The sequence below is a fragment of the Heptranchias perlo genome, chromosome 22 (genome assembly GCF_035084215.1).
Source record: "Heptranchias perlo isolate sHepPer1 chromosome 22, sHepPer1.hap1, whole genome shotgun sequence".
NCBI classification, from domain to species: Eukaryota; Metazoa; Chordata; class Chondrichthyes; order Hexanchiformes; family Hexanchidae; genus Heptranchias; species Heptranchias perlo.
The window spans coordinates 18,359,046-18,372,744 of record NC_090346.1 but is presented as its reverse complement, the minus strand read 5'-3'; the positions used below and the strand labels follow the sequence as shown (position 1 = coordinate 18,372,744).

Below are 13,699 nucleotides of genomic sequence, written 5' to 3'. Positions count from 1 at the left end.
GAGCCCCCCCCAATCACACACACCGAGCCCCCCCATCACACACACCGAGCCCCCCCCCCCATCACACACACCGAGCCCCACCCCAATCACACACACCGAGCCCCCCCCCAATCACACACACCGAGCCCCCCCATCACACACACCGAGCCCCCCCCATCACACACCGAGCCCCCCCCCAATCACACACACCGAGCCCCCCCCCAATCACACACACCGAGCCCCCCCCAATCACACACCGAGCCCCCCCCCAATCACACACACACCGAGCCCCCCCCCAATCACACACACCGAGCCCCCCCCCAATCACACACACCGAGCCCCCCCCCAATCACACACCGAGCCCCCCCCAATCACACACACCGAGCCCCCCCCCAATCACACACACCGAGCCCCCCCCATCACACACACCGAGCCCCCCCCCCCAATCACACACACCGAGCCCCCCCCCCAATCACACACACCGAGCCCCCCCCATCACACATACCGAGCCCCCCCCCCATCACACACACCGAGCCCCCCCCCCATCACACACACCGAGCCCCCCCCCCATCACACACACCAAGCCCCCCCCCCATCACACACACCGAGCCCCCCCCCCCAATCACACTCACCGAGCCCCCCCATCACACACACCGAGCCTCCCCCCCCATCACACACACCGAGCCTCCCCCCCCATCACACACATCGACCCCCCCCATCACACACACCGAGCCCCCATCACACACATCGACCCTCCCCCCCCAATCACACACACCGAGCCCCCCCATCACACACACCGAGCCTCCCCCCCCCATCACACACATCGACCCCCCCCCCAATCACACACACCGAGCCCCCATCACACACATCGACCCCCCCCCCCCCAATCACACACATCAAACCCCCCCATCACACACATCGAACCCCCCCAATCACACACATCAAAACCCCCCAATCACACACACCGAACCCCCCCCCAATCACACACACCGAGCCCCCCCAATCACACACACCGAGCACCCCCCCCCACACACATCGAACCCCCCCCCCCCCAATCACACACACCGAGCCCCCCAATCACACACACCGAGCCCCCCATCACACACATCAAACCCCCCCAATCACACACACCGAGCCCCCCCCAATCACACACCGAGCCCCCCCCCAATCACACACACCGAGCCCCCCCCCAATCACACACACCGAGCCCCCCCCAATCACACACCGAGCCCCCCCCCCAATCACACACCGAGCCCCCCCCCCCAATCACACACCGAGCCCCCCCCCCAATCACACACACCGAGCCCACCCCCAATCACACACACCGAGCCCCCCCCAATCACACACACCGAGCCCCCCCCCCAATCACACACACCGAGCCCCCCCACCAATCACACACACCGAGCCCCCCCCAATCACACACCGAGCCCCCCCCCAATCACACACACCGAGCCCCCCCCCCAATCACACACACCGAGCCCTCATCACACACATCAAACCCCCCATCACACACACCGAGCCCCCCCCCCAATCACACACACCGAGCCCCCCCCCCCAATCACACACACCGAGCCCCGCCATCACACACACCGAGCCCCCCCCCATCACACACACCGAGCCCCCCCCCCCAATCACACACACCGAGCCCCGCCATCACACACACCGAGCCCCCCCCATCACACACACCGAGCCCCCCCCAATCACACACACCGAGCCCCCCCCATCACACACACCGAGCCCCCCCCCATCACACACACCGAGCCCCCCCCCAATCACACACACCGAGCCCCCCCCAATCACACACACCGAGCCCCCCCCCAATCACACACACCGAGCCCCCCCATCACACACACCGAGCCCCCCAATCACACACACCGAGCCCCCCCCATCACACACACCGAGCCCCCCCATCACACACCGAGCCCCCCCCCAATCACACACACCGAGCCCCCCCCCAATCACACACACCGAGCCCCCCCCCAATCACACACCGAGCCCCCCCCCAATCACACACACCGAGCCCCCCCCCCAATCACACACACCGAGCCCCCCCCCATCACACACCGAGCCCCCCCCCAATCACACACACCGAGCCCCCCCCCAATCACACACACGGAGCCCCCCCCCAATCACACACACCGAGCCCCCCCCCCAATCACACACACCGAGCCCCCCCCAATCACACACACCGAGCCCCCCCCCAATCACACACCGAGCCCCCCCCAATCACACACCGAGCCCCCCCCCAATCACACACACCGAGCCCCCCCCATCACACACACCGAGCCCCCCCCCCAATCACACACACCGAGCCCCCCCCCCATCACACACACCGAGCCCCCCCCCCATCACACACACCGAGCCCCCCCCCCCATCACACACACCGAGCCCCCCCCCCCAATCACACTCACCGAGCCCCCCCATCACACACACCGAGCCTCCCCCCCCATCACACACACCGAGCCCCCCATCACACACATCGACCCCCCCCAATCACACACACCGAGCCCCCATCACACACATCGACCCCCCCCCAATCACACACACCGAGCCCCCATCACACACATCGACCCCCCCCCCAATCACACACACCGAGCCTCCCCCCCCCATCACACACATCGACCCCCCCCCCCCCCAATCACACACACCGAGCCCCCAATCACACACACCGAGCCCCCATCACACACATCGACCCCCCCCCCCCAATCACACACATCAAACCCCCCCAATCACACACACCGAGCCCACCCCCAATCACACACCGAGCCCCCCCCCAATCACACACACCGAGCCCCCCCCCAATCACACACACCGAGCCCCCCCCCATCACACACACCGAGCCCCCATCACACACATCAAACCCCCCCATCACACACACCGAGCCCCCCCCCCAATCACACACACCGAGCCCCCCCCCCCCAATCACACACACCGAGCCCCGCCATCACACACACCGAGCCCCCCCCCAATCACACACACCGAGCCCCCCCCAATCACACACACCGAGCCCCCCCCCAATCACACACACCGAGCCCCCCCCCATCACACACCGAGCCCCCCCCCCAATCACACACACCGAGCCCCCCCCCCAATCACACACACCGAGCCCCCCCCCATCACACACCGAGCCCCCCCCCATCACACACACCGAGCCCCCCCCCAATCACACACACCGAGCCCCCCCCAATCACACACCGAGCCCCCCCCCAATCACACACACCGAGCCCCCCCCCCAATCACACACACCGAGCCCCCCCCATCACACACACCGAGCCCCCCCCATCACACACACCGAGCCCCCCCCATCACACACACCGAGCCCCCCCCCCCCATCACACACACCGAGCCCCCCCCCCATCACACACACCGAGCCCCCCCCCCCATCACACACACCGATCCCCCATCACACACATCGACCCCCCCCCCAATCACACACACCGAGCCCCCGATCACACACATCGACCCCCACCCCCATCACACACACCGAGCCCCCCATCACACACAATCGACCCCCCCCCCATCACACACATCGACCCCCCCCCCCATCACACACATCGACCCCCCCCCCATCACAACACATCGACCCCCCCCCCATCACACACATCGACCCCCCCCCCAATCACACACACCGAGCCCCCCATCACACACATCGACCCCCCCCAATCACACACACCGAGCCCCCCATCACACACACCGAACCCCCCCCAATCACACACACCGAGCCCCCCCCCCACACACATCGAACCCCCCCCCCAATCACACACACCGAGCCCCCCCCAATCACACACACCGAGCCCCCCCCCACACACATCAAACCCCCCCATCACACACATCGAACCCCCCCCCAATCACACACACCGAGGCCCCCCCCAATCACACACACCGAGCACCCCCCCCCACACACATCGAACCCCCCCCCCCCAATCACACACCGAGCCCCCCCATCACACACACCGAGCCCCCCCCAATCACACACACCGAGCCCCCCAATCACACACACCGAGCCCCCCATCACACACATCAAACCCCCCCAATCACACACCGAGCCCCCCCCCCAATCACACACACCGAGCCCCCCCCAATCACACACACCGACCCAGCCCCCCCAATCACACCACCGAGCCCCCCCCCCAATCACACACACCGAGCCCACCCCCAATCACACACACCGAGCCTCCCCCAATCACACACACCGAGCCCCCCCCCCATCACACACACCGAGCCCCCCCCCCAATCACACACACCGAGCCCCCCCACCAATCACACACACCGAGCCCCCCCCCAATCACACCCGAGCCCCCCCCCAATCACACACACCGAGCCCCCCCAATCACACACACCGAGCCCCCATCACACACATCAAACCCCCCATCACACACACCGAGCCCCCCCCCCAATCACACACACCGAGCCCCCCCCCCATCACACACACCGAGCCCCCCCCAATCACACACACCGAGCCCCCCCATCACACACACCGAGCCCCCCCCCCCAATCACACACACCGAGCCCCCCCCCAATCACACACACCGAGCCCCCCCCCCAATCACACACACCGAGCCCCCCCATCACACACACCGAGCCCCCCCCATCACACACCGAGCCCCCCCCCAATCACACACACCGAGCCCCCCCCCCAATCACACACACCGAGCCCCCCCCCAATCACACACCGAGCCCCCCCCCAATCACACACACCGAGCCCCCCCCCCAATCACACACACACCGAGCCCCCCCCCAATCACACACACCGAGCCCCCCCCCAATCACACACCGAGCCCCCCCCAATCACACACACCGAGCCCCCCCCCAATCACACACACCGAGCCCCCCCCATCACACACACCGAGCCCCCCCCCCAATCACACACACCGAGCCCCCCCCCCCAATCACACACACCGAGCCCCCCCCATCACACATACCGAGCCCCCCCCCCATCACACACACCGAGCCCCCCCCCCATCACACACACCGAGCCCCCCCCCCCATCACACACACCAAGCCCCCCCCCCATCACACACACCGAGCCCCCCCCCCCCAATCACACTCACCGAGCCCCCCCATCACACACACCGAGCCCCCCCCCCCAATCACACTCACCGAGCCCCCCCATCACACACACCGAGCCTCCCCCCCCATCACACACATCGACCCCCCCCAATCACACACACCGAGCCCCCATCCCACACATCGACCCTCCCCCCCAATCACACACACCGAGCCCCCCATCACACACACCGAGCCTCCCCCCCCCCAATCACACACATCGACCCCCCCCCAATCACACACACCGAGCCCCCATCACACACATCGACCCCCCCCCCCCAATCACACACACCGAGCCCCCCATCACACACCGAGCCTCCCCCCCCCATCACACACATCGACCCCCCCCCAATCACACACACATCGACCCCCCCCCCCGCAATCACACACACCGAGCCCCCCCATCACACACACCGAGCCCCCCATCACACACACCGAGCCCCCCCATCACACACATCGACCCCCCCCCCCATCACACACACCGAGCCCCCCATCACACACAGCGAGCCCCCCATCACACACAGCGAGCCCCCCATCACACACACCGAGCCCCCCATCACACACACCGAGCCCCCCATCACACACACCGAGCCCCCCATCACACACATCGACCCCCCCCCCCCAATCACACACACCGAGCCCCCCCCAATCACACACCGAGCCCCCCCCAATCACACACACCGTGCCCCCCCCCAATCACACACACCGAGCCCCCCCCAATCACACACCGAGCCCCCCCCCAATCACACACACCGAGCCCCCCCCCAATCACACACACCGAGCCCCCCCCAATCACACACCGAGCCCCCCCCCAATCACACACACCGAGCCCCCCCCCAATCACACACACCGAGCCCCCCCCATCACACACACCGAGCCCCCCCGCAATCACACACACCGAGCCCCCCCCCAATCACACACACCGAGCCCCCCCCCCAATCACACACACCGAGCCCCCCCCCCATCACACACACCGAGCCCCCCCCCCAATCACACACACCGAGCCCCCCCCCCAATCACACACACCGAGCCCCCCCCCAAATCACACACACCGAGCCCCCCCCCCATCACACACACCGAGCCCCCCCCCCATCACACACACCGAGCCCCCCCCCCAATCACACACACCGAGCCCCCCCCCCCATCACACACACCGAGCCCCCCCCCCATCACACACACCGAGCCCCCCCCCCCAATCACACACACCGAGCCCCCCCCCCATCACACACACCGAGCCCCCATCACACACACCGAGCCCCCCCCCATCACACACACCGAGCCCCCATCACACACACCGAGCCCCCATCACACACACCGAGGCCCCCCCCCCAATCACACACACCGAGCCCCCCCCATCACACACACCGAGCCCCCCCCATCACACACACCGAGCCCCCCCCCCCAATCACACACACCGAGCCCCCCCCCCCATCACACACACCGAGCCCCCCCCCCATCACACACACCGAGCCCCCCCCCCAATCACACACACCGAGCCCCCCCCCCCATCACACACACCGAGCCCCCATCACACACACCGAGCCCCCCCCATCACACACACGAGCCCCCCCCCATCACACACAACGAGCCCCCCCCCCCAATCACACACACCGAGCCCCCCCCATCACACACACCGAGCCCCCCCCATCACACACATCGACCCCCCCCCAATCACACACACCGAGCCCCCCACCCCAATCACACACACCGAGCGCCCCCCCCCAATCACACACAATGAGCCCCCCCCCCATCACACACACCGAGCCCCCCCCCATCACACACACCGAGCCCCCCCATCACACACACCGAGCCCCCCCCCATCACACACACCGAGCCCCCCCAACCCCCCAATCACACACCGAGCCCCCCCAATCACACACCGAGCCCCCCCCCCCCACACACATCAAACCCCCCCAATCACACACACCGAGCCCCCCCAATCACACACACCGAGCCCCCCCAATCACACACACCGAGCCCCCCCAATCACACACACCGAGCCCCCCCAATCACACACACCGAGCCCCCCCCCAATCACACACACCGAGCCCCCCCAATCACACACACCGAGCCCCCCCCATCACACACATCAAACCCCCCAATCCCCAATCACACACATCGAACCCCCCCCCAATCACACACACCGAGCCCCCCATCGCACACATCGAACCCCCCCAATCACACACAATGAGCCCCCCATCACACACAACGAGCCCCCCCCATCACACACATCAAACCCCCCAATCACACACATCGAACCCCCCCCCCAATCACACACACAGAGCCCCCCCCGCCATCACACACACCAAGCCCCCCCCCCCCCCAATCACACACACAGAGCCCCCTCACCATCACACAACGGGAACGCAATACTATGGAAAGCTTAGAGGAGTGAAGTTAAAAAGGAAATTAGGAAAGCAAAGAGAGGGCATGAAAAAATATTATCAGGTAAAATCAAAGAAAACCCAAAGATGTTTTATAAATACATTAAGAGCAAGAGGATAACTAAGGAAAGAGTAGGGCCTATTAGAGGCCAAAAAGATAAACTATGTGTGGAGGCAGAAGATGTGGGTATGGTTCTTAATGAATACTTTGCATCTGTCTTCACAAAGGAGAGGAACGATGCAGGGATTGAAGTTAAGGAGGAGGAGTGTGAAATATTGGATGGGGTAAACATAGTGAGAGAGGAAGTATTAAGGGGATTAGCAACTTTGAAAGTGGATAAATCACCAGGTCTGGATAAAATGTATCCCAGGCTGTTAAAAGAAGCCAGGGAGGAAATAGCAGAGGCTTTAACAATCATTTTCCAAACTTCACTGGATACAGGGGTAGTGCCAGAGGATTGGAGGACTGCTAACATTGTACCGTTGTTTAAAAAGGGAGTGAAGGATAGACCGAGTAATTACAGGCCAGTCAGCCTAACTTTGGTGTTGGGCAAATTATTGGAATCAATTCTGAGGGCAGGATAAACTGTCACTTAGAAAGGCATGGACTAATCAAGGACAGTCAGCATGGATTTGTTAAGAGGAAATCGTGTCTGACTAACTTGATTGAATTTTTCGAGGAGGTGACAAGGAGGATCGATGAGGGTAGTGCAATTGATGTAGTCTACATGGATTTTAGCAAGGCTTCTGACAAGGTCCCACATGGCAGATTGGTCAAAAAAGTAAAGGCCCGTGGGATCCAAGGGAATGTGGGAAATTGGATCTAAAATTGGCTCAGTGGCAGGGAGCAAAGGGTAATGGTCGACGGGTGTTTTTGCGACTGGAAGGCTGTTTCCAGTGGGGTGCCACAGGGCTCGGTACTAGGTCCTTTGCTTTTTGTGGTATACATTAACGATTTGGACTTAAACGTAGGGGGCATGACACAAAGATAGGCCGAGTAGTTGATAATGAGGAGGAAAGCTGTAGACTGCAGGAAGATATCAATGGACTAGTCAGATGGGCAGGAAAGTGGCAAATGGAATTCAATCCGGAGAAGTGTGAGGTAATGCATTTGGGGACAGCAAACAAGGCAAAGGAATACACAATAAATGGGAGGATACTGAGAGGTGTAGAGGAAGTGAGGGACCTTGGAGCGCACGTCCACAGATCCCTGAAGGTAGCAGGACAGGTAGATAAGATGGTTAAGAAGACATATGAAATACTTACCTTTATTAGCCGAGGTGTTGAATATAAAAGCAAGGATGTTATGCTGGAACTGTATAAAACACTAGTTAGGCCACAGCTTGAGTACTGCGCACAGTTCTGGTCACCACATTATAGGAAGGATGTAATTGCACTAGAGAGGGTACAAAGGAGATTTACGAGGATGTAGCTAAGACTGGAGATATTTAGCTATGAGGAAAGATTGGATAGGCTGGGGTTGTTTTCCGTGGAACAGAGGAGGCTGGGGGATGATTTGATTGAGGTGTACAAAATTATGAGGGGCCAAGATAGAGTGGATAGGAAGGACCTATTTCCCTCAGCGGAGGGGTCAATAACCAGGGGACATAGATTTAAAGTGATTGGTAGAAGGATTAGAGCGGAGATGAGGAAAAATTTTTGCACCCAGAGGGCGGTAGGGGTCTGGAACTCACTGCCTGAGAGCGGTAGAGCAGAAACCCTCAACCCAAGTGGATAATCCATCTCGGCCTCCTCCCGATATCCCCACCATCACGAAAGCCAGTCTTCGGCCAATTCGATTCACTCCACGTGATAGCAAGAAACGGCTGAGTGCACTGGATACAGCAAAGGCTATGGGCCCCGACAACATCCCAGCTGTAGTGCTGAAAACTTGTGCTCCAGAACTAGCTGCGCCTCAACCAAGCTGTTCCAGTACAGCTACAACACTGGCATCTACCCGACAATGTGGAAAATTGCCCAGGTATGTCCTGTCCATGAAAAGCAGGACAAATCCAATCCGGCCAATTACCGCCCCATCAGTCTACTCTCAATCATCAGCAAAGTGATGGAAGGTGTCGTCGACAGTGCTATCAAGCGGCACTTACTCACCAATAACCTGCTCACCGATGCTCAGTTTGGGTTCCGCCAGGACCACTCGGCTCCAGACCTCATTACAGCCTTGGTCCAAACATGGACAAAAGAGCTGAATTCCAGAGGTGAGGTGAGAGTGACTGCCCTTGACATCAAGGCAGCATTTGACCGAGTGTGGCACCAAGGAGCCCTAATAAAATTGAAGTCAATGGGAATCAGCGGGAAAACTCTCCAGTGGCTGGAGTCATACCTAGCACAAAGGAAGATGGTAGTGGTTGTTGGAGGTCAATCATCTCAGCCCCAGGACATTGCTGCAGGAGTTCCTCAGGGCAGTGTCCTAGGCCCAACCATCTTCAGCTGCTTCATCAATGACCTTCCCTCCATCATAAAGTCAGAAATGGGGATGTTCACTGATGACTGCACAGTGTTCAGTTCCATTCGCAACCCCTCAAATAATGAAGCAGTCCGAGCCCGCATGCAGCAAGACCTGGACAACATCCAGGCTTGGGCTCATAAGTGGCAAGTAACATTCGCGCCAGATAAGTGCCAGGCAATGACCATCTCCAACAAGAGAGAGTCTAACCACCTCCCCTTGACATTCAACGGCATTACCATCGCCGAATCCCCCACCATCAACATCCTGGGGGTCACCATTGACCAGAAACTTAACTGGACCAGCCATATAAATACTGTGGCTACGAGAGCAGGTCAGAGGCTGGGTATTCTGCGGCGAGTGACTCACCTCCTGACTCCCCAAAGGCTTTCCACTATCTACAAGGCACAAGTCAGGAGTGTGATGGAATACTCTCCACTTGCTTGGATGAGTGCAGCTCCAACAACACTCAAGAAGCTCGACACCATCCAAGATAAAGCAGCCCGCTTGATTGGCACCCCATCCACCACACTAAACATTCACTCCCTTCACCACCGGCGCACTGTGGCTGCAGTGTGTACCATCCACAGGATGCACTGCAGCAACTCGCCAAGGCTTCTTCGACAGCACCTCCCAAACCCGCGACCTCTACCATCTAGAAGGACAAGAGCAGCAGGCACATGGGAACAACACCACCTGCACGTTCCCCTCTAAGTCACACACCATCCCGACTTGGAAATATATCACCGTTCTTTCATTGTCACTGGGTTAAAATCCTGGAACTCCCTTCCTAACAGCACTGTGGGAGAACCGTCACCACACGGACTGCAGCGGTTCAAGAAGGCGGCTCACCACCACCTTCTCGAGGGCAATTAGGGATGGGCAATAAATGCTGGCCTCGCCAGCGACGCCCACATCCCGTGAACGAATAAAAAAAAACTCATTTAAAAAATACCTGGATATGCAACTGAAGAGCCGTGACCTGCAGGGCTACGGACCAAATGCGGGAAAGTGGTATTTGGCTGGGTGGCTTGTTTCTCAGTCGACGCGGACATGATGGGCCGAATGGCCTCCTTCTGTGCCATAAATTTTCTATGATTCTGATTTCTATGACACCCCCATCACACACCGAGCCCCCTCCACTGAGCCACCCCCTATCACACACCGAGCCCCCTCCCGCCATCGTACACAGAGCCCCCCCCGCCATCACACACCGAGCCCCTCCACCCCTTTACCTCGCTGCACTTTCCCAGAGTCTCCTCCTGTGACCGGTTCAGTTCCTCAGTCTCCCTTTGAGCTTGTTTTTCTCCGGCAGTTTTCAGGTAACCTGCGTCTTCAAATATCGCCCGCAGACACTTCCTGTAACCCTGAAATACAAAATTTTTTTATTATTCATTCATGGGATGTGGGTGTCACTGGTGAGACCGGCATTTATTGCCCATCCCTAATTGCCCTTGAGAAGGTGGTGGTGAGCCGCCTTCTTGAACCGCTGCAGTCCATGTGGTGAAGGTTCTCCCACAGTGCTGTTAGGAAGGGAGTTCCAGGATTTTGACCCAGCGACGATGAAGGAACAGCGATATATTTCCATGTCAGGATGGTGTGTGACTTGGAGGGGAATGTGCAGGTGGTGTTGTTCCCATGTGTCTGCTGCTCTTGTCCTTCTAGGTGGTAGAGGTCGCAGGTTTGGGAGGTGCTGTCGAAGAAGCCTTGGCGAGTTGCTGCAGTGCATCCTGTGGATGGTACACACTGCAGTCACAGTGCGCCGGTGGTGAAGGGAGTGAATGTTTAGGGTGGTGGATGGGGTGCCAATCAAGTGGGCTGCTTTGTCCTGGATGGTGTTGAGCTTCTTGAGTGTTGTTGGAGCTGCACTCATCCAGGCAAGTGGAGAGTATTCCATCACACTCCTGACTTGTGCCTTGTAGATGGTGGAAAGGCTTTGGGGAGTCAGGAGATGAGTCACTTGCCACAGAATACCCAGCCTCTGACCTGCTCTTGTAGCCATAGTATTTATATGGCTGGTCCAGTTAAGCCCTCGGCCGGTCAGCCACCCCTCGGCCGGGCAGCTATCAGTGGGTCCGCAAGAGGCCTTTCAGCTTCAGTGCAGTGATGGATGGGCTGCACCCCTGATCCCATCTCCCAGCTTGCTGCGTTTATACAGGTCTGGAGTGTACAGCAGGGAATGGCACTGGAACCGAGCCGAGACTTTGCCCTTCACTCGCTGTCTGCTGCACCTGTCTAGACATTGGATGAGGACAAGACAGGATCGGGCCTGGGTGTGAAGCCTTCCATGGTAGAATAACCTGCTGACACTCGCCATCTTGGGACCTGTAATCCAGGAGAGGAGTCAGGGAAAAACCAGGGGTGGCTGATTTGAGTAGATGAATGGCAGAGAAATTGGGGCTGATTTCCCTGCCCTTTGCTCCACTTTGAGGCTGTTCCAGGCCCAGATGGCCCTGAATTTCCATTAATGTGACCTGGGAGAGGAAACTGTCGCTCAATATCAAGCCTGTGTCTGGACATCCCATGGTCACTCAAACAGGGAATTGAGGCAGACAGATGGATACTGCCCCTCCCATCTCATTGTTAGGCTGCACCTATTGCAGGCCCAGGCCCAGGAAACACAGGACTTACTTGCTGGGTAACGAGGCCATCGTAGAGTGACTGTTCCACCTGGTCCCATCTATTCTGCAGCTCCTTCTTCAGGGTTGGGTAAACTGCACAAAGAAATAAATCTGAGCAGGTACAGTACACATCCACGCCCCCCCCAAAAAAAAACCCTGGTTGAGTCGAGGCCTGTTGTGACCACCTGCTCCTGGTTGGGATGAGCCCAGGATGGTGCTGGTGTGTGTGGCCGGACTGTGCAACGACCACTGAGTCCTCCAGCTGCGCAGAAACTGCTGTTCCTTTGGGAGAGGCGACACCTCTTTTACCTGAAACCACCAACCCCACCCCAAACCCCCCCCCAGTTCTCTTAGGCATTGGCTGCTCTTTACTTACACACCTAGTAACGAATGGGAGTGGCAGACGAATGGAGTCTCGAAGGTCAGCCAGTAGATGCAGGTGTTCGGCTCAGACACATGGGCAAGTTTGTGACTGGCTCCACACGTTAGAAGGACCTGTCAAAAAGAGACCAGAGTTTTACACAGACCGACCCAGACTGGAAGCACCGAGCGCAGTGTGAGGAGCGGGGCCAAGAAAAATCTTTACTCTTAATGGCTCAGTGGCTGAATGCACCAGCACACAGCCCAGATTCGATTCCCGAGTGTGTTGAGTTCACTGATCTGAGCCTGCAAGGCAGCAGGAAGACCTCGAATTAGTTGGGGGTTGGGGAAATCACCCCAGATTTCAGATCTTGATTACTCCCCAGTGAGCCCTGCTGGAAAGGTCACGTGTAAACATTGACCAAGGACAGGACTAGGCTCAGCTGTGATCCTCCGCCTGCCACAACACCATCTAGGCCTGCAGGTGAAGAACGGACTTTCACAGGAGATACAGTCAGGGCTGGGGGGCTGTTCAACAATGAGAGTCAGTGCCTTGAGAAAGGGAGCAGGAAACACTTACCTTGGTCTGTCTGTTCCTGGTGGCACAGGAATCACCTTCCCTCATCCACATTCCCACAAACGTGCTGTTCTCAATCTCCCATTCCTGCCATATTCTGCACAACAACAAACACTGTCAGAGATTCTCATCCCATCCACCTTTACTCCCGATCCACTCCACCATTGTTCCCCAGCCTGGGAGTAAGTGCGGTCTGCACCCTGGGGATTTACGCCAACCCAACCCCACATCCCCATCGATACTCTATCAGCCTGTAGAAGGAGATAAT

The 13,699-nt window shown here is 59.5% G+C and overlaps 1 protein-coding gene across 1 annotated transcript in view; it reads right to left on the bottom strand.

Annotated features, from left to right (window-relative positions):
- The window catches only part of gnptg (N-acetylglucosamine-1-phosphate transferase subunit gamma), a 38,212-nt gene that overhangs the window by 5,991 nt on the left and 18,522 nt on the right, over positions 1-13,699 (bottom strand). Inside the window, exons 6-9 of the mRNA XM_068003087.1 lie at positions 13,435-13,528; positions 12,875-12,989; positions 12,505-12,587; positions 11,109-11,240 (exon numbers count right to left, since the gene is read on the bottom strand). Coding sequence (XP_067859188.1) covers positions 11,109-11,240; positions 12,505-12,587; positions 12,875-12,989; positions 13,435-13,528 — 424 coding nt within the window. The remainder of the gene's footprint in view (positions 1-11,108; positions 11,241-12,504; positions 12,588-12,874; positions 12,990-13,434; positions 13,529-13,699) is intronic.